Source organism: Embiotoca jacksoni, unplaced genomic scaffold (genome assembly GCF_022577435.1).
Source record: "Embiotoca jacksoni isolate LCO1_2020_lvr unplaced genomic scaffold, fEmbJac1.0.p SCAF_80, whole genome shotgun sequence".
NCBI classification, from domain to species: domain Eukaryota; kingdom Metazoa; phylum Chordata; class Actinopteri; family Embiotocidae; genus Embiotoca; species Embiotoca jacksoni.
Window position 1 is genome coordinate 1015705 of NW_027185437.1, and position 23150 is coordinate 1038854.

The following is a 23150-nucleotide window of genomic DNA, read 5'->3' on the forward strand; positions in this document are numbered from 1 at the left end:
TACAGCTGACCTGCCTGAGTCATTTCATAACACTGATGAAAGAGGAGGAGGGAGGAGGGTGAAGGAGAGATGAGGGAGACGAGGGAGACGAGGGAGATGAGGGAGGAGGGAGAGGAGAAAGGAAGAGGAGGATGGAGAGGAAGGAGGAGAGGGAGAAAGGAGGAGGGAGGAGGAGGAGGGTGGAGGGAGAGGGGAGGAGGAAGAGGGAGGAGCGAGAGGAGGGAGGGAGGAGAGGAAGGGGAGGGGAGGGAGTGGAGGGAGGGAGTGGAGGGAGGGAGAGGAGGGAGTGGAGAGAGTGGAGAGAGTGGAGAGAGGGAGAGGAATGAGGAGGGAGAGGAGAGAGGAAGGGGAGGGAGTGGAGGGAGGGGGAGGAGGGAGGAGGGGGGAGGAGAGATGAGGGAGATGAGGGAGGAGGGAGGAGGGAAGAGGGAGAGGAGGGAGAGGAGAGAGGAAGGGGAGGGAGTGGAGGGAGGGGGATGAGGGAGGAGGGGGGGGAGGAGAGATGAGGGAGACGAGGGAGGAGGGAGGGAGGAGAGGAAGGGGAGAGAGTGGAGGGAGAGGAGGGAGTGGAGAGAGAGGAGGGAGGAGGGAGGAGGGAAGAGGGAGAGGAGGGAGGGAGAGGGGAGGAGGAGGAGGAAGAGGGAGAGGAGGGAGGGAGGAGAGGAAGGGGAGGTAGTGGAGGGAGGGAGGAGAGGGAGGAAGGAGGAGGGTGAGGAGGAGGGTGGAGGGAGAGGAGCGAGAGGAGGGAGGGAGGAGAGGAAGGGGAGGGAGTGGAGGGAGGGAGAAGAGGGAGGAGGAGGAGGAGGAGGAAGAGGAAGGAGGGAGGAGAGGAAGGGGAGGGAGTGGAGGGAGGGAGAGGAGGAAGGAGGGAGAGAGAGAGGAGGGAGGAGGGAGGGAGGAGGAAGCAGCGCAGAAGAGAGAGCTCAGTGAGGAAATAGAGCAGAAGAATATGGGCCTGACAAAAAGGAATGCAGCCTTCCTCCAGATGAGTGAAGGCTGCACAACAACAGATTAGAGGAGCTCAGGGCTTGTTGCCATGGAAACCTTTGCCCAGGGAGAAGGCGATGAGAAAGCAGCAGATTGTAGGTCAGATGTGCCATCAGCGACCAAATCACATATAATCTGTCTTGACTTGTGGGTCACAGATTGAGCAGTAAAGATGGTGCTCTCACTGTCGGGGTTCCAGTCGCAGCCTGCAGACTCTGGAGTCACGATGGAGGGAACACAGTTAGCTGAGAGCAGCAGCAGAACCACAAACATCTGGAGTCACGATGGAGGGAACACAGTTAGCTGAGAGCAGCAGCAGAACCACAAACATCTGGAGTCACGATGGAGGGAACACAGTTAGCTGAGAGCAGCAGCAGAACCACAAACATCTGGAGTCACGATGGAGGGAACACAGTTAGCTGAGAGCAGCAGCAGAACCACAAACATCTGGAGTCACGACGGAGGGAGTTTTTAATGTAGTGCTGCCTGAGGGCCCGAAGATCACCACCATCCAATATTGGTTTCCAGCCTTGTCCCTTGTGTTCAGAGATTTCTCCAGATTCTCTGAATCTTTTAATGATATTATGAACCGTAGACGATGAAATCCACTAATTCTTTGTAGTTTTACGTTGAGGAACATTATTCTTAGATTGTTGAACTATTTTCCAACACAGTCTTTCAGAGTGGTGAACCTCTCCCCATCTTCACTGCTGAGAGACTCTGTCTCTCTGAAATCATCTTTTTATACCCAATCATGTTACTGATCTGTTGCCATGGTAACCTCATTAGTTGTCAGATGTTCCACCAGCTATTTTATTTGAATCTTTCCACAACTTTTCCAGTATTTTGCTGATGCTGTGACAACTTTTTAGAGACGTGTTGCTGCCATCAAATCTAAAATGACCAAATATTTGTATAAAACAATGACATTTCTTTGTTTAAACTTTTGATATGTTGTGTTTGGCCAATTTTTAATTAAATATGGGTATTATGTGATTTTTCTTTACATTTCATACAGTATCCCAGCTCTTTTATAAGCAGGGTTGGATGAGAACAATCAGAGCAGAGCCAAGTTATCACAGTGTGAGGATGCTCCCAGCAGTAGAAATCAGCCGTGTTGATGTGACTCTGCTTCAGGACAAATTTCAACAGTGAAACATCACAACAGTTTTTAGCTCCCAGGGCAACAAACAGGAAACGCTGTCCTTCTCCACCAGTTTATTATTGTTCACTTTGGTATTCTGTTCCATCAAGGATCTGGTAAAGAAGGCTAAATGAAGGTTTTGTGCTGACATCAGTGATGTCTCTGTTGTAATGATATTTATTACATTAAAGCATGACATGCAGTCACAAACATGCATTAGTTAAATGGAAAATGTCATGAAAACAAACAAGAAAATATTTTATATCTATTATCTATCTATCTATCTATCTATCTATCTATCTATCTATCTATCTATCTATCTATCTATCTATCTATCTATCTATCTATCTATCTATCTATCTATCTATCTAAATCTATATTTATATTTATATTTATATTTATATGTAGATGTATATGAGGCAATTATCAAGACAGGAGGACATACCGGGAGACGGGCCGGTCCACCAGGAGACGTGGAGGGGGCCGTAGGAGGACAACAACCCGGCAGCGGGACCGCTATCTGCTCCTTTGTGCAAGGAGGAGCAGGAGGAGCGCTGCCAGAGCCCTACAAAATGACCTCCAGCAGGCCACTAATGTGCATGTTTCTGCTCAAACTGTCAGAAACAGACTCCTTGAGGGCGGTACGAGGACCCGACGTCCACAAGTGGGGTCTGTGCTCACAGCCCAACACCGTGCGGGGCGACCGGACTTTACCGGAGAACACCGAGATCGGCAGCTTCTCCGTCGGCGTCCTGTGGTCTTCACGGATGAGAGCAGGTTCACACTGAGCACATGTGACAGACGTGACGGAGTCTGGAGACGCCGTGGAGAACGTTCTGCTGCCTGCAACATCCTCCAGCGGGACCGGGTCGGCGGCGGGTCAGCGACGGTCTGGGGAGGCGTTTCTTCGGAGGGCAGCGCAGCCAGAGGTACCCTGACTACCATTAGGTCCCGGGATGAGATCCTCAGACCCATTGAAGACCATCTGCTGGTGCAGTGGGTCCTGGGTTCTTCTGATGCAGGACAATGCTCGGCCTCATGTGGCTGGAATGTGTCAGCAGTTCCTGCATGATGAAGGCATCGATGCTCCGGACCGGCCCGCCCGTTCCCCAGACCTGAATCCAGTCCAGCACATCCGGGACATCGCGTCTCGTTCCGTCCGCCGACGCCACGTCCACCGCAGACTGTCCGGGAGTGGACCGATGCTTTGATCCAGGTCTGGGAGGAGATCCCTCAGGAGAACATCTGTGGTCTCATCAGGAGCATGCCCAGGCGTTGTAGGGAGTGATACAGGCACGTGGAGGACACACACACTACTGAGACTCATTTGGACTTGTCTTCAGGAATCTCCACAGAAGTTGGATCAGCCTGTGATCTGATTTTTCCACTTTTATTTGGAGTATGATTCTGAATCCAGACCTCCATGGATAATGATTCTGATTTCCATTGATCATTCTGATGTTATTTTGTTCTCAACACATTCCACTATGTGATGAATCAAGATTTGAACTGGAACATTTCATTCATTGAGATCTAGGATGTGTTGTTTAAGTGTTCCATTTATTTTTTTGAGCAGTGTATTTACACACACCCCATATTGAGTATTTCCCATCTTCACGTGCTCCCTCCATCTACACTCATGTGTGTTGCTTTAACACTTTAGTAGCTGTCCCCTCCTCTAACCTGTCTACCAGCTGGAGTTTGTCTCTGTGTCCAACTATATAGAGTAATCCCTGTTTGAAAAGAAATAACTTTGATAAATAGAGTCTCCAGCTCCCTCTAGTGGCTGGATAGGTGACTGCACACAGCAGCATGAGGACATGTACTGTGACTGTAATCTGAGGCCTCCTGCAGTGATTTATAGTCAGATGTCAAAACATGGCTGACGTATGAAACTGGTTGTAAGATGTTATATCAGATGGATGTGTTCGGATCTCCCTCATTCCTGTAATAACACCTACACAGAAATAAAGAGCCTCACTATGAGCTGGTAGAGTCCACCAAATGAAGAAGTTCAGTAGAATTAAATCTATACTGATGAAGAGCATGGATGAGTGCTGGATGAGGGGACTGAAGCCAGGCAATGAGATGATTTGATGAATGAGTGCTGAGCAGGTTTCCTTCCCTCCCTTGGTAGGGGGTGGGGGGGAATCCCCGACAGATTATGATGTCACAGAGGGAATCATCTGGAGCCAGGATCACAGCAGGATTAACCGCATGTGGTTGGTAGAGTGTCCAGTGACTTCTCAGTGGAGCCTCAGTCTTCTTCCTGTGGACCTCGAGGACGTAATGTTGGGAGGTTATTCTGTCTGAAGAAGATGAGGGACATCTGAGAGACGCCTGTGTCCCCACCTCAGGTAAGATAACCACTCTGTCCTGCTGTAATTGGAAGGAATGTTCATGAAGTCTTTACATGTCAAGAAGAAGAAAACGCAGCCAGACAAACAGCTCTGATGTCTGAGAACATGTCTGTGAGCTTCTTGTTGTATGATGGGACTCATTCACTAACATGAACCTTCCTGTCCAGACTTATTGGTGCTCAGAAGAAACAGCAGGATGAAGGTGAAGTGGACCATGCTGGGAATGGTGGTCTTCTTCCTGCTTTCTGTAGTCATGACCTGCTGCTTCGTGTGGCAGTACAGGATGCCCAAGCTGAAGACAGGTAGAGTACACACACGCACACGCACGTGCACGTGCACACACGCACACACGCACACACACACACACACACACGCACTAAGATAAGCAGGTCTTCGTCTTGGGGCTACTTTGGGACTTCCTCAGCCTCTTTGTGCAAATAGCTCGTTTGTTCGCAGCAGGATTACACAAAGCTGGGAATAGTAGAGGAGGATTAGAGACAGACTGGGACTCCTGCTGAGGACACACTCCAGCACACGCTGCAGAACACACTACATGAGACACACAGCATGAGAAACACTGCAGAATAAACTGCATGAGACACACTGCAGAACAAACTGTAGGAGACAAACTGCATGATACACTGCATGAAACACACTGTAGGGGATATACTCTAGCACACACTGCAGAACATACTACAGGAGACACACTGCAGGACACACTGCAGAACAAACTGCAGGAGACAAACTGTAGGAGACACACTGCAGGAGTCACACTGCAAGACACACTGCAGGATACACTTCAGGAGACACACTGCAGGATACACTTCAGGAGACACACTGCAGGACACACTGCATGAGACACACTACAGGACACACTGCAGAACAAACTGCATGAGACACACTGCATGAGACACACTGTAGGAGACAAACTGTAGGAGTCACACTGCAGGACACTGCAGGAGTCACAGTGCGGAGACATAATGCAATAGGACATGTAGTGTATTAGTAATAACTTTAGATACAATAACAGACAGAATGAGATGTCTCATCCATCAACCATCCGACCCTTCGTGACCCAGTGTCTCAGTTAAAAACATGATAAACAGCATCGATGTTGTGTGCTGAAACTCCACCTCCAACACTCCCACACCCCATCATGTGAACAGGGCTTCCAGACTGTAATGAAGACTTGCTGCTTCATCCACAGTGACACACAGGAGTCGCCATGAAGCTCTCCAGCTGTGCGATTAGCATGTTTGTCCCATGATAGATAGACGCATCTGATGGTTCATACATGATCTCAACTCTTTCCCTCATTTCTTCACAGAAGTGTCTGCAAAAAGAGCGTTGGTAGAGGAGATGTGTCCCCGCTTCCCTGAGCCTGTGCCACTCCAACATCCCATAATATCACTGAGGGTGGCCTTGGAGAAGGTAATTCATCGGATGGATTAAATAACATGTAGACATCATGTGTGTTCCTAATGCAGCTCTCCTCACAGATTGATATACTCCTGAGGTCCAGCGTTCACTCCACCACACTCCCGTCCATATCAGCTATCGTGGTTCTGAACGACACCGTTCTGTGGAACGGGAACTTTGGACAGAAGAACATCAGCGACGCGTCGTCACCGGCACCCAATGAGTACACGGTGTACAGGTGAGGTCAGAGGTCATGCAATCCTACCAGCTGTTAAGACAGTAATTGATATAAGGAATCATTAATAATCAGACTGTATTAAGGTTAGAACTAGAGGAAGTGGTTCTGATTGGACCTTCAATGAACTCAGTAAACCTCCTGGAGAACCTGTGACTGATGACTCTGATCCACTCTCTGTATTAAATCTGTTTCATTAAACCCATAGTTACATACCCATAGATAGATGTACTAAATCATTCAGCATAAACGTATTGTGTTCACTGTCATCACGGGAATTCAGAATTGCCAGCCTCTCCAAGATCTTCCCCACGCTGATGCTGTACAAGCTGTGGGAGGACGGCCTGGTGGACTCTCTGGACGACCCACTGGAGAAGTACACTGACAACTTCACCATCAAGAACCCGCTGGGGAAACGTGGGCGACCTTCATCTTTATTGATCCGGACCTTTGGCAGCAACTCACCTGCTGTCACCCTGCGCAGGATGGCCAGCCAGCTCTCAGGTGAACACACAACCTGCTGGGTGGAGAGGTCTCTGAAGGACACAGGTTCAATACTGAGTGATGATAAACACTGAATCAGAGGTTCAACAATCGCTTGGAGCTCATGTGACTTAATTAGCATAAGCTCATATGACTGAATACAACAAGGATTCCACGCTCGAATGCATATTACCAGATTTACACTGATGTTGTTCAAATGTTTTCATGCAGTTACTTTATTAAAGGATGTACGTTTTGATGGACAGATCTTCATCTCTCCTCACTAAGGTTTGATGTTTTACAGGGTTACCCAGAAGATTAAGGTCGACTAATCTTCTTTGGAGTGGAGACACAGACGAAGCTCTAAGTTTGTTACAGGATGATGTCCTCGTGGCGGATCCCGGCACCAAGTAAGACTCTGCTTCCTTCCTGTCTAGGTCTATTTCAGATGACCACAGTGTGTTTCGGAGGGTGACCGATTGAAGGGATTTAAACAGTATGTACAGCATGTCGGAGAACTTCTGTGACTTTCCTGTCTCCTTTCCCTCAGATGCCACTACAGTAACGTTGCTTTTTCCTTGTTGGCCAACGTCTTGGCCCAGAAGGTAGCACGGTCCGACTTTGAGAGTTGGGTTTCAGACCACATCCTGAAGCGCCTCGGCATGGAGGACACCGGTTTTGACTTGACTCCGGCCGTTCAGAGGCAGATGGCTGTGGGAGTGTACAGCAACGGCCAACCGGCTCCTCTGTACGACCTGGGCTGGTACCGGCCTGCGGGTCAGATGTATTCCACAGCAGCTGACATGGCCAAACTTATAATGGCTCTTCTGGGAGCGCACAGTGGGACGCTGCTCCGCCAGGACACCCTGAACACCATGCTCACCCCGATTGTCAGGTGCCACAGCAGCTACTTTGCTAACTCCACCGGTACCCCGTGGGAAATCAATGAGCAGTTCGGCTACGACGTGGTGAGGAAGGACGGTGCCCTGGATGGGTTTGCAGCCACCCTCTCCCTGGTACCGAGGCTCAATCTGGGCCTAGTAATCCTGATGGCTGGAATCCGGCCCGCAAACGAGGACTTTGTGAGCCAAACCTACAACTATCTCATCCCTGTGGTGGAGCGGGCTTTCAGGGAGGCTCGACGGACTCTCAGACCGCCACCTGACCCGGGTCCCTACATGGGCTTCTTCACTTACAGGAACATGACTTTCTATGAGATCAAGGTGGATTCAGACGGGGTGCTGGTCATGCAGCAGTTTGGACCGCAGGTGGACACAACCGTGCCCTCCAAGTACCGAACTATCAGGCTGGATTACCTGCAGGACCGGGTGTTCAGGGTGGTCTTTGAGAGCCCCTACCCCTGTAAGATGAAGGTGAACACTGCCTCAGTTTCCCTGGAAACGCAGGACAGACAGCTTTTCAACTTTTACCGTTTCAACAAGAAAGGTGTGGCGCCAGGGTTCGACTCTCCGGGACTCAACACGTACCGGGTGTTGAGGATATCTGGTAGACCCCACTTCACTTCATAGAACCAGAGAACAAGTCTGGAAGTGTAACTGGGGGATGTGTGGAGGTCAAACATGGTGGGAAACAAAAAGGGTTTAAATGTTGTTCAGAGTCCTGAGGTTCTCCTGCTGAGGTTAATATTATTTTTGTGGACTGGTATTTATATACACTGCTCAAAAAAATAAAGGGAACACTTAAACAACACATCCTAGATCTCAATGAATGAAATATTCCAGTTGAAAATCTTTATTCATTACATAGTGGAATGTGTTGAGAACAAAATAACATAAGAATGATCAATGGAAATCAGAATCATTATCCATGGAGGTCTGGATTCAGAATCATACTCCAAATAAAAGTGGAAAAATCAGATCACAGGCTGATCCAACTTCTGTGGAGAGTCCTGAAGACAAGTCCAAATGAGTCTCAGTAGTGTGTGTGTCCTCCACGTGCCTGTATCACTCCCTACAATGCCTGGGCATGCTCCTGATGAGACCACAGATGTGATCCTGAGGGATCTCCTCCCAGACCCGGATCAAAGCATCGGTCCACTCCCGGACAGTCTGCGGTGGACGTGGCGTCGGCAGACGGAACGAGACGCGATGTCCCGGATGTGCTGGATTAGATTCAGGTCTGGGGAACGGGCGGGCCAGTCCGGAGCATCGATGCCTTCATCGTGCAGGAACTGCTGACACACTCCAGCCACATGAGGCCGAGCATTGTCCTGCATCAGAAGAACCCAGGGCCCACTGCACCAGCATATGGTCTTCAATGGGTCTGAGGATCTCATCCCGGGACCTAATGGCAGTCAGGGTACCTCTGGCTAGCACACGGAGGGCTGCGCTGCCCTCCAAAGAAACGCCTCCCCAGACCGTCGCTGACCCACCGACAAACTGGTCACGCTGGAGGATGTTGCAGGCAGCAGAACGTTCTCCACGGCGTCTCCAGACTGTCACGTCTGTCACGTGCTCTTCTGTGGGTTGGAGACACCTCATGCTCCCTCTAGTGGTGAGGGCGCTGGCAAAATGCAAAAGGGACCAACAATCATCCAGAAAGGACGAGGACAGAGAAACGGTCTGTGGTCACCACCTGCAGAACCGTTCCTTTATAGGGTTGTCTTGATAATTGCCTCATTTCCACCTGTTTGTTCCATTTGTACAACAGCAGGTGAAACTGATCCACAATCAGTGTTGATCCGAACTGGACAGCTTGATTTCACAGAAGTGGGATTGACTTGGAGTTACATTGAGTTGTTTAAGTGGTCCCTTTATTTTTTGGAGCAATGTATTATAAGTTTAACACTCTTCTGCTTTTAAAGTTACTCTTGTGTTAAATACCTGGCAGAGACAAAGTTTAACTGACATCATTGTAGACCTTTGTTCAACCTTGAAGTGCCTGCAATGAGACCACAAGAGGAAAAACACACCTGACCGAACTACGAGAGGAAAAACACACCTTACCGAACTGTTAGTGGTTGAGTCTTTCCAGATTCTGTTGAATCAGAGGATCATTAATGGTTCCTGAGAGCACTAAAGGATTATATGTCAAATAAAGTGGATTAAAAACTGTTGTGCATCAATTGTTCACTGAAAATTTTAACGTGTAGGTTGCTGTGTCCATGATGGAGGCGTGTGCTAAAAAACCTACTGAATGAACCATTAAAACCTTGAGTTGATAGTGTGAGTGGGAAGAAGAACTGACCAGCATGAACGCAGTGATTAGAATATATATATATATATATATATATATATATATATTTAGAAGAGTATAACACAACAAAATAAAGCACATAAGAGGATGCACTCCTCCATCTTCCAACAGAACCCAATCACTTCCTGTCTGCAGCCAAACAGGGAGGCTCTCGGGAAACACTTTGAATTAGACCCAGGTGGTTCTGAACCTAACATTTGACCCAGGAGGATCTGATCCTAACATTAGAACCATTTGGTTCTGGTCCTAACATTAGAACCAGGTGGTTCTGATCCAAAAAAATTAGACCCAGGTGGTTCTGGTCCTAACATTAGACCCACGTGGTTCTGGTCCAAACAGTAGACCCAGGTGGTTCTGGTCCTAATATTAGAACCAGGTGGTTCTGGTCCAACATTAAAACCAGGTGGTTCTGGTCCAAACAGTAGACCCAGGTGGTTCTGGTCCTAATATTAGAACCAGGTGGTTCTGGTCCAACATTAAAACCAGGTGGTTCTGATCCAAACATTAGACCCAGGTGGTTCATGGTCCTAACATTAGACCCAGGCGGTTCTGGTCCAAACATTAGAACAAGGTGGTTTGGATCCTAACATTTGACCCAGGTGGTTCTGATCCTAACATTAGACCCATGTGGTTTCATTACATTACATTACATTAATCTGACTCTTTTATCCAAAGCGACTTACCCTTACCTTAGTTCATTTCAACCATGAGGGTACAAAACCAGAACAACAGGAATCAAGAAAATACAATTTCTTCCAGAAAGCCAAACTACAAAGTTCTATCAGTAAGTTCTATTTTAAGTGCTACTAAAGTTCTACTGTTCAAGGTAAAGTCTGAAGAGGTGTGTTTTTACTTTGCGGCAGAAGATGTACAGACTTTCCGCTGGCCTGATGTCGGTGGGGAGCTCATTCTACCATTTAGGAGCCAGGACAGAGGAGGAGGAGGAGGAGTTGGAGGTGGAGCGGAGTAGTGTGAGTGTATTTCGGAGGTTAAAGACCAGTCGAGCTGCTGCATTCTGGATGAGCTGCAGAGGTTAGATGGTACTAACAGGTAGACCTGCCAGGAGGGAGTTACAGTGGTCTAGATGTGAGATGACCAGAACCTGGACCAGAGCCTGGACCAGAACCTGCGCCGCCTTCTGAGTGAGAAGAGGACGTATTCTCCTGATGTTGTGCAGCATGTATCTACAGGAACGTGTCATTGCAGCGATGTTGGCAGAAGAGAGAGTTGACTGTCGAGTGTCACGCCGAGGTTCCTAGCAGCCAGGGTCGCGGATAACACAGAGTTGTCCAAGGTAGTAGTGGTTCTGATCCAAACATTTGACCCAGGTGGTTCTGGTCCTAACATTAGATCCAGGTGGTTGTGGTCCAAACATTAGAACAAGGTGGTTTGGATCCTAACATTAGACCCAGGTGGTTCTGATCCAAACATTAGAATCAGATGGTTCTGGTCTAAACATTAGACTCACGTTGTTCTGATTCAAACATTTGACCCAGGTGGTTGTGATCTTAACATTAGACACAGGTGGTTCTGGTCTAAACATTAGACCCACGTGGTTCTGATCCAAACATTTGACCCAGGTGGTTCTGATCCTAACATTAGACCCAGATGGTTCTGGTCTAAACATTAGACCCACGTGGTTCTGATCCAAACATTAGACCCAGGTGGTTTTGATCCTAACATTAGACCCAGGTGGTTCTGGTCTAAACATTAGACCCAAGTGGTTCTGATCCAAACATTTGACCCAAGTGGTTGTGATCTTAACATTAGAATCAGATGGTTCTGGTCTAAATATTAGACTCATGTTGTTCTGATCCAAACGTTTGACCCAGGTGGTTCTGGTCCAAACATTAGAGCCATGTGGTTCTGATCCAAAAATTACACCCAGGTGGTTCTGGTCCTAACATTACACCCAGGTGGTTCTGGTCCTAACACTTGACCCAGGTGGTTGTGATCTTAACATTGGACCCAAGTGGTTCTGGTCCTAACATTAGAACCAGGTGTATAAGACCCAGGTGGTTCTGGTCCAAACTTTTGAACCAGGTGTTTCTGGTCCAAACATTTAACCCAGGTGGTTGTGATCCTAAAATTAGAACTAGGTGGTTCTGGTCCAAACTTTTGAACCAGGTGGTTCTGGTCCTAACATTAGAAACAGGTGGTTCTGATCCTAAACTTGAAAAACTTGAAGACACCTTAATGGTAATATTCACTCATAGTCATAGTCCCTGTTGGCCACTGGAAATGACACTTTTCATACTTTCACATTCTACGTCGAGCTGGTTGATCACATGAACCTAAAGTCGGGTCACAATAACATAAACATGTAGTTGATGATATATTGAGACATTCGTTCGACTTTGTCAATGGGTGTCGCCGTGGTAATGCGTCAAAGTTTGATGTTTCGCCGTGACACAGGAAGTTGATGTTTAAGGTCAAAAGATGGTTGAAATCTCACGAAACGTGTCACATACATCTGGTGTGGTGAGACGATACATCTGATATGTGTTTTGCAAGTGGGCGTGGCCAAACGGCTCGGTAGCGCCCCCTAAACTGAAATCCCGGCACCTAGTTTCACCTAAATGCACCAAATTTGTTGGACAGGTGTATCACCGAGATGTACTGAAACTCTCTTGGCATCATGAATTTGTTTTCGTTGATCAGTGTGCACGTGCACGCTATGTACATATTCCGATCTTCCTCAAACATTACATCTTTGATAGCAGTCAACGCCCTGAAGACACCTGTATGGTAATATTCGCTCAGTCTCCTCTTCCTGTGTTTTCTGAGCTGATCACCTCGTTTTATTTATTTATTGTTTTATTAATGAGATATTAAAATATAAAACACATTTAAACTAAAGATGAACGAGTCAGAACAACACGTGTATTAAATAAAACTAACTCAGTGATCAATGTTTCTTAATTTTTATTGATTAACAGTTTAAATACACTTTTCATTGAAAACAACATTGTGCAGTTTACTTTGTACCAGCAGGGGGCGTCAAAGCACGTCACGATAATATAACTGATGTAGTGACCTGCAGTACATATCAAAGCATTGACATTAATCATTGTCAGATCCTCCCTCCACCTGTCAGTCAACAGGAAACACACCGCCACAATAAAAGCCTGCCCCATCACTGTGACCCACAGTGAGCAGTAAGATGGGTATGTTGCCTTTAATTAACATGAAGGATATATGAGCCAGGTCAGGGTGGGTGTGGCCTCCGCTGGTCACTACACCTTCTGGATCATCACCTGGAATTTACCTGCAGAGACAGAGAGAAAGCTCACTTCCTGTTCCAGCGATGAACAAAACAAACGTCAGACTTCCTGTTTAAATAATTTCAAACATGTGACTTAAAAACAGACATCTTCATGCACGTTCAGATGTTTCAAACATCACGGATGTATGATCTGTCTTACATGCAGGCATGAAGGACACCTCAGCAGTCACGATGCTCTTCACCCCCAGACTGGACAGACCTCCTCTCACCAGACCACAGCTGAAGGCCAGGTACTGCAGACACACACATGAGGAGGGCAGAGCTACAGCTTATTATGGGCTGTTGTCAGCTTGACATCACAGATGTGAGAGTGTTGCTGTTGAACCTTGGGGGCCTGTTCCAGGTACTGTTTCCCCGCCGACAGGTGACTCAGCAGTCTAAACTTGTTGTCCTGCAGAACATAGATACCCTGAAACACAACACATGACATCAGCACGCAGTGGTGCTGTGAGGTTTCCATGGATACCAGGTCTACGTGCCTGGTGATTGGTCCGGAGGTTGTCGATCTGCTTCTTGAATACGCAGGTCCAGAAGTCTTTACAGACGAACTTCATGATGTCCAGCTCGTCTTTGAAGCGAGACGTGTCCTTGGACAATCTGAGACAAGAGAGAGGGTCTCAAATGGAGGAAGAAACCCTCAACAACACAACAACAATAACAACAACACAAAAACCCTCAAAACAACAACAAAATAAAAACCCTCAACAACACAAAAATCATCAACACAACAAAATAAAAACCCTCAACGCAACAAAATAAAAACCCTTAACAACACAAAAATCATCAACACAACAACAAAATAAAAACCCTCAACACAACAATAAAATAAAAACCCTTAACAACACAAAAATCATCAACACAACAACAAAATAAAAACCCTCAACACAACAATAAAATAAAAACCCTTAACAACACAAAAATCATCAACACAACAACAAAATAAAAACCCTTAACAACACACCAACAACACAAAAGCCTTCAACATGAAAACCATCAACAACACAACAACAAAAACACAAAAGCCCTCAACAACACAACAACAAAATAAAATCCCTCAACAACACAACAACGACACAAAAATCCCCATAGAGACAACAACACAAAAACCCTCAACAACACAACAACAAAATTAAAAACCCTCAACAACAACAAAAACTCAACACAACAACAAAATAAAAACCCTCAAAAACAATGACACAAAACCCCCCAACAACACAACAAATAAAACATCAAAGACAAAACAACAAAATAAAACCCCTCAACAACACAACAACAATCCTCAAGAACACAACAACAACACAAAAATCCTCAAACACAACACAAAAACCCTCAACAACACAACTACAAAAACAAACCCAACAACACATCAACGATACAGACCTTCAACACAAAAACCTTCAACAACACAACCACAAAAACACAAAAAACCTCAGACACAATAACAACAAAATAAAAACCCTCAACAAAACAACAACAACACGAAAATCTTTATAAACACAACAACAACACAAAAACCTTCAACAACACAACAACAAAATAAAAACCCTCAACAACAGAACAACACAAAAACCCTCAACAACACATCAACGACAAAAACCTTCAACACAACAACACAAAAACCCTCAACAACACCAACGACACAAAGGCCTTCAACAACACAAAAACCCTCAGTGTCAGGAGTCCTGTTTCTCCCCCCCTCCCCCCCGATAACCTCTCCTCCTGTGTCCCCTCAGTCCCCTGTCTGCTTGTTCTGTGTCCTCCTCCCCTCTCCTCCCGTGGCCACGCCCTTCACCGGTCCCAGCAGATGCAGCCACTCACCCCTGATCACCACCTGCAGGTGTGCAGCATCTCCCTGATCACCTCCCCGGACTATATGTACCCTGCCCCTGCACTCCTCTGGTTGTCGGTTCATTTGTTAGTCACCCGTCTGTCCTCTGTCTGTTCTCCGTCTGTCCTGTTCCCGTTCCTGTTCCTCCTGCGGAGCTCCCTGTCGGAGTCACCAGTCGGTGGAGTTGCCCTCCCGACTCGGAGGATTATTGACTCCGTTTTTTCCAGCGGTCCTGCCCGCTAGTCTGCCGGCTGCCCTGCCAGCCGTGTCTCCCCGGATCTGTCGGTTGAGTTGCCCTCCCGACTGGAAGCAAGTGGACACGATAGGTGCTACCTTTTGGTTTGTTTGTTTGTTTGTTTTTGTTTATTGCAATAAAGACTGTATTTTGGAACCGATACCTAAGTCTGTGAGCCTGCATTTGGGTCCTGGTAAACACCACCTCATGACACAGACACAACAACAACAAAGTAAAAACCCTCAACACAACAACAACACAAAAACCCTCAACAACAAATAAAATATCAAAGACAACACAATAAAAACCCACAACAACACAAAAACCGTCAAAGACACAACAACACAAAAACCCTCGATAACGCAAAAACCCTGATAATAGTACTAATAATACTATAATTCTTAATAATAATAAGATAACGCTAGTCCTAATAATACTATAACTCCAGTCCTAATAATACCATAACTCCAGCACTAATAATACTATAAATCCAGCACGAATAATACAATAACTCCAGTCCGAATAATACTATAACTGCAGCACTAATAATACTACAACTCTAGTCCTAATAATACTATAACTGCAGCACTAATAACACTATAAATACAGTCCTAATAATACTATAACTCCAGCACTAATAATACTATAAATCCAGTCCTAATAATACTATATCTCCAGTCCTAATAATACTATAACTCCAGCACTAATAATACTATAACTCCAGTCCTAATAATACTATAACTCTAGTTCTAATAATACTATAACTCTAGTCCTAATAATACTATAACTCCAGCACTAATAATACTATAACTCCAGCACTAATAACACTATAACTCTAGTCATAATAATACTATAACTCTACTCCTAATAACACTATAACTCCAGTCCTAATAATACTATTACTTTAGTCCTAATAACACTATAACTCTAGTCCTAATAATACTATAACTCCAGTCCTAATAATACTATAACTCTAGTCTTAATAATACTATAACTCTAGTCATAATAATACTATAACTCTAGTCCTAATAACACTATAACTCTAATCCTAATAATACTATAACTCCAGTCGTAATAATACTATAACTCCAGTCCTAATAACACTATAACTCTAGTCCTAATAACACTATAACTCTAGTCCTAATAATACTATAACTCTAGTCCTAATAACACTATAACTAGTCCTAATAATACTATAACTCCAGCACTAATAATACGATAACTCCAGCACTAATAATACTGTAAAGCCAGCACTAATAATACTATAAATCCAGTCCTAATAATACTATATCTCCAGTCCTAATAATACTATAACTCCAGCACAAATAATACTATAACTCCAGCACTAATAATACTATAACTCTAGTCCTAATAACACTATAACTCCAGCACTAATAACACTATAACTCTAGTCCTAATAATACTATAACTCTAGTCCTAATAACACTATAACTCCAGTCCTAATAATACTATAACTCTAGTCCTAATAACACTATAACTCCAGCACTAATAATACTATAACTCCAGCACTGATAATACTATAACTCCAGCACTAATAATACTATAACCCTAGTCCTAATAACACTATAACTAGTCCTAATAATACTATAACTCCAGCACTAATAATACTATAACTCTAGTCCTAATAACAGTATAACTCCAGCACTAATAATACTATAACTCTAGTCCTAATAACACTATAACTCCAGCACTAATAACACTATAACTCTAGTCCTAATAATACTATAACTCTAGTCCTAATAACACTATAACTCCAGTCCTAATAATACTATAACTCTAGTCCTAATAACACTATAACTCCAGCACTAATAATACTATAACTCCAGCACTGATAATACTATAACTCCAGCACTAATAATACTATAACTCTAGTCCTAATAATACTATAACTCCAGCACTAATAATACTATAACTCCAGCACTGATAATACTATAACTCCAGCACTGATAATACTATAACTCCAGCACTAATAATACTATAACTCTAGTCCTAATAACACTATAACTAGTCCTAATAATACTATAACTCCAGCACTGATAATACTATAACTCCAGCACTGATAATACTATAACTCCAGCACTAATAATACTATAACTCTAGTCCTAATAACACTATAACTAGTCCTAATAATACTATAACTCCAGCACTGATAATACTATAACTCCAGCACTGATAATACTATAACTCCAGCACTAATAATACTATAACTCTAGTCCTAATAACACTATAACTAGTCCTAATTACACTATAACTCCAGCACTAATAATACTATAACTCTAGTCCTAATAACACTATAACTCCAGTCCTAATAATACTATAACTACAGTCCTAATAATACTATAACTCTAGTCCTAATAATACTATAACTCTAGTCCTAATAACACTATAACTCCAGCACTAATAATACTATAACTCCAGCACTGATAATACTATAACTCCAGCACTAATAATACTATAACCCTAGTCCTAATAACACTATAACTAGTCCTAATAATACTATAACTCCAGCACTAATAATACTATAACTCCAGCACTAATAATACTATAACTCTAGTCCTAATAACACTATAACTCCAGAACTAATAATACTATAACTATAGTCCTAATAACACTATAACTCCAGCACTAATAACACTATAACTCTAGTCCTAATAATACTATAACTCTAGTCCTAATAACACTATAACTCCAGTCCTAATAATACTATAACTCTAGTCCTAATAACACTATAACTCCAGCACTAATAATACTATAACTCCAGCACTAATAATACTATAACTCTAGTCCTAATAATACTATAACTAGTCCTAATAATACTATAACTCCAGCACTGATAATACTATAACTCCAGCACTGATAATACTATAACTCCAGCACTAATAATACTATAACTCTAGTCCTAATAACACTATAACTAGTCCTAATAACACTATAACTCCAGCACTAATAATACTATAACTCTAGTCCTAATAACACTATAACTTGTCCTAATAATACTATAACTCCAGCACTAATAATACTATAACTCCAGCACTAATAATACTATAACTCTAGTCCTAATAACACTATAACTAGTCCTAATAACACTATAACTCCAGCACTAATAATACTATAACTCTAGTCCTAATAACACTATAACTAGTCCTAATAATACTATAACTCCAGCACTAATAATACTATAACTCCAGTCCTAATAACACTATAACTCCAGTCCTAATAATACTATAACTCCAGTCCTAATAATACTATAACTCTAGTCCTAATAACACTATAACTCCAGCACTAATAACACTATAACTCTAGTCCTAATAATACTATAACTCTACTCCTAATAACACTATAACTCCAGTCCTAATAATACTATAACTCTAGTCCTAATAACACTATAACTCCAGCACTAATAATACTATAACTCCAGCACTGATAATACTATAACTCCAGCACTAATAATACTATAACTCTGGTCCTAATAATACTATAACTAGTCCTAATAATACTATAACTCTAGTCCTAATAACACTATAACTCCAGCACTAATAATACTATAACTCCAGCACTGATAATACTATAACTCCAGCACTAATAATACTATAACTCTAGTCCTAATAATACTATAACTAGTCCTAATAATACTATAACTCCAGCACTGATAATACTATAACTCCAGCACTGATAATACTATAACTCCAGCACTAATAATACTATAACTCTAGTCCTAATAACACTATAACTTGTCCTAATAATACTATAACTCCAGCACTAATAATACTATAACTCCAGCACTAATAATACTATAACTCCAGTCCTAATAACACTATAACTCCAGTCCTAATAATACTATAACTCTAGTCCTAATAACACTATAACTCCAGTCCTAATAATACTATAACTCCAGTCCTAATAACACTATAACTCCAGTCCTAATAATACTATAACTCTAGTCCTAATAACACTATAACTCCAGTCCTAATAATACTATAACTCCAGTCCTAATAATACTATAACTCCAGTCCTAATAATACTATAACTCCAGTCCTAATAATACTATAACTCCAGTCCTAATAATACTATAACTCTAGTCCTAATAACACTATAACTCCAGTCCTAATAATACTATAACTCTAGTCCTAATAACACTATAACTCCAGTCCTAATAATACTATAACTCCAGTCCTAATAATACTATAACTCTAGTCCTAATAATACTATAACTCTAGTCCTAATAACACTATAACTCCAGTCCTAATAATACTATAACTCTAGTCCTAATAACACTATAACTCCAGCACTAATAATACTATAACTCTAGTCCTAATAACACTATAACTCCAGAACTAATAATACTATAACTCTAGTCCTAATAACACTATAACTCCAGTCCTAATAATACTATAACTCTAGTCCTAATAACACTATAACTCCAGCACTAATAATACTATAACTCTAGTCCTAATAACACTGTAACTCCAGCACTAATAATACTATAACTCCAGCACTGATAATACTATAACTCCAGCACTAATAATATTATAACCCTAGTCCTAATAACACTATAACTAGTCCTAATAATACTATAACTCCAGCACTAATAATACTATAACTCCAGCACTGATAATACTATAACTCTAGTCCTAATAACACTATAACTCCAGAACTAATAATACTATAACTATAGTCCTAATAACACTATAACTCCAGCACTAATAACACTATAACTCTAGTCCTAATAATACTATAACTCTAGTCCTAATAACACTATAACTCCAGTCCTAATAATACTATAACTCTAGTCCTAATAACACTATAACTCCAGCACTAATAATACTATAACTCCAGCACTAATAATACTATAACTCTAGTCCTAATAATACTATAACTAGTCCTAATAATACTATAACTCCAGCACTGATAATACTATAACTCCAGCACTGATAATACTATAACTCCAGCACTAATAATACTATAACTCTAGTCCTAATAACACTATAACTAGTCCTAATAACACTATAACTCCAGCACTAATAATACTATAACTCTAGTCCTAATAACACTATAACTTGTCCTAATAATACTATAACTCCAGCACTAATAATACTATAACTCCAGCACTAATAATACTATAACTCTAGTCCTAATAACACTATAACTAGTCCTAATAACACTATAACTCCAGCACTAATAATACTATAACTCTAGTCCTAATAACACTATAACTAGTCCTAATAATACTATAACTCCAGCACTAATAATACTATAACTCCAGTCCTAATAACACTATAACTCCAGTCCTAATAATACTATAACTCCAGTCCTAATAATACTATAACTCTAGTCCTAATAACACTATAACTCCAGCACTAATAACACTATAACTCTAGTCCTAATAATACTATAACTCTACTCCTAATAACACTATAACTCCAGTCCTAATAATACTATAACTCTAGTCCTAATAACACTATAACTCCAGCACTAATAATACTATAACTCCAGCACTGATAATACTATAACTCCAGCACTAATAATACTATAACTCTGGTCCTAATAATACTATAACTAGTCCTAATAATACTATAACTCTAGTCCTAATAACACTATAACTCCAGCACTAATAATACTATAACTCCAGCACTGATAATACTATAACTCCAGCACTAATAATACTATAACTCTAGTCCTAATAATACTATAACTAGTCCTAATAATACTATAACTCCAGCACTGATAATACTATAACTCCAGCACTGATAATACTATAACTCCAGCACTAATAATACTATAACTCTAGTCCTAATAACACTATAACTTGTCCTAATAATACTATAACTCCAGCACTAATAATACTATAACTCCAGCACTAATAATACTATAACTCCAGTCCTAATAACACTATAACTCCAGTCCTAATAATACTATAACTCTAGTCCTAATAACACTATAACTCCAGTCCTAATAATACTATAACTCCAGTCCTAATAACACTATAACTCCAGTCCTAATAATACTATAACTCTAGTCCTAATAACACTATAACTCCAGTCCTAATAATACTATAACTCCAGTCCTAATAATACTATAACTCCAGTCCTAATAATACTATAACTCCAGTCCTAATAATACTATAACTCTAGTCCTAATAACACTATAACTCCAGTCCTAATAATACTATAACTCTAGTCCTAATAACACTATAACTCCAGTCCTAATAATACTATAACTCCAGTCCTAATAATACTATAACTCTAGTCCTAATAATACTATAACTCTAGTCCTAATAACACTATAACTCCAGTCCTAATAATACTATAACTCTAGTCCTAATAACACTATAACTCCAGCACTAATAATACTATAACTCTAGTCCTAATAACACTATAACTCCAGAACTAATAATACTATAACTCTAGTCCTAATAACACTATAACTCCAGTCCTAATAATACTATAACTCTAGTCCTAATAACACTATAACTCCAGCACTAATAATACTATAACTCTAGTCCTAATAACACTGTAACTCCAGCACTAATAATACTATAACTCCAGCACTGATAATACTATAACTCCAGCACTAATAATATTATAACCCTAGTCCTAATAACACTATAACTAGTCCTAATAATACTATAACTCCAGCACTAATAATACTATAACTCCAGCACTAATAATACTATAACTCTAGTCCTAATAACACTATAACTCCAGAACTAATAATACTATAACTCTAGTCCTAATAATACTATAACTAGTCCTAATAATACTATAACTCCAGCACTAATAATACTATAACTCCAGCACTGATAATACTATAACTCCAGCACTAATAATACTATAACTCTAGTCCTAATAACACTATAACTAGTCCTAATAATACTATAACTCCAGCACTAATAATACTATAACTCCAGCACTGATAATACTATAACTCCAGCACTAATAATACTATAACTCTAGTCACCTTTCAATCAGCCCCTGGCCCACTCTGAATCCCAGACTCTCCAGCCTGCTGATGTTCCGTCCGCTCTCCTGCAGCGGGACAGACAGATGGACATACTGTTCACAGGTCACAGGTCACTGAGCTCCGTAGGAGGAGACTGACGGGTCCTTACCGGCTCTCCGTTCTCGTTGGACTTATAAAAGTACTGAATCATTTCGCTGTGTAACAGCTGGAAGGGCGCTTCGTCCGCCATTCTTCTTCTTGTTCTTCCTCTTCTTCTTCCTGTTGTTGTTGTTCTTCTTCTCTGTGTCACCTCTACACCGGGACCGACATCCTGCCGTCCACCGACCGACACACGGAAACAGACCCGACCGGAGCAAACACTGAGGAGAGAAACGTTGCTGCTCTTCCTGTTTACCGGTCAGCGGAGGACCGGAAGAGAAGAGCGCAGCTGCCACCGCGCCGCTACCGCCACCTGTTGGCCCGGGGTTTCAACTGTCACAATAAAGTACAACAATAGTTATACAAATATTAACGATTAAACATATTTAAATAATAATGATAAAATAATATTAAACTATTAATAAAGATAATAAAATAAAGTAACATTTAGGTATTCAATGTTTTAAGGTCTCTGTGTAAAGTTTCCTCAGATGACTCGTGGATAAAATTGAATATAGTTACCATAAATACGCTGTAGTTTATTTGGACTGTTCTACACGCTTGTTGTTGATTTGGACTGTTCTACACACACTGTTGTGTTCCTTTAAAGACTGTATCATTCCGCCTCCAGAAATAGTCCCTGATAAATCTGCTTCTCAAATTGAATGCACTGTTTACCTGATCAGCACCTTCTCTGTCGTTGTAGGTGTTGTGAGTCAGAACTTCTCGTGTGTCATTGAACAACATACATCTGTCTTTAAAACCTGATATGAGTTATTGTTGTAGAGAAGGAACAGTCTGAGTGTGGAGGAGGTTTCTGACCTGTTTTCACTTTGTT

At 42.0% G+C, this 23150-nt stretch overlaps 2 protein-coding genes across 3 annotated transcripts; one reads left to right on the forward strand and one right to left on the reverse strand.

Moving 5' to 3' along the window:
* Nucleotides 1-4687: 4687 nt before the first annotated feature.
* LOC138192106 (putative beta-lactamase-like 1) lies at nt 4688-8157 on the forward strand. Of its 2 annotated transcripts, none has more exons than XM_069139309.1 (6): nt 4688-4793; nt 5819-5922; nt 5991-6148; nt 6429-6649; nt 6933-7038; nt 7179-8157. In XM_069139309.1, the coding sequence occupies exons 1-6, from the start codon at nt 4688-4690 to the stop codon at nt 8155-8157; spliced, it is 1674 nt and encodes a 557-aa protein (XP_068995410.1). The 2 variants fall into 2 exon arrangements, with proteins under 2 accessions (XP_068995410.1, XP_068995411.1); XM_069139310.1 differs by having other exon boundaries at nt 5822-5922.
* Nucleotides 8158-12752: 4595 nt separating this feature from the next.
* On the reverse strand, nt 12753-22587 carry trappc6b (trafficking protein particle complex subunit 6B). Its single transcript, XM_069139301.1, has 6 exons — nt 22323-22587; nt 22172-22239; nt 13610-13727; nt 13456-13539; nt 13270-13363; nt 12753-13112 (listed from the first exon to the last, which is right to left on the reverse strand). Exons 1-6 carry the CDS (start codon nt 22401-22403, stop codon nt 13081-13083), a joined length of 477 nt encoding a protein of 158 aa, XP_068995402.1. The 5' UTR covers nt 22404-22587; the 3' UTR covers nt 12753-13080.
* Nucleotides 22588-23150: the final 563 nt, after the last annotated feature.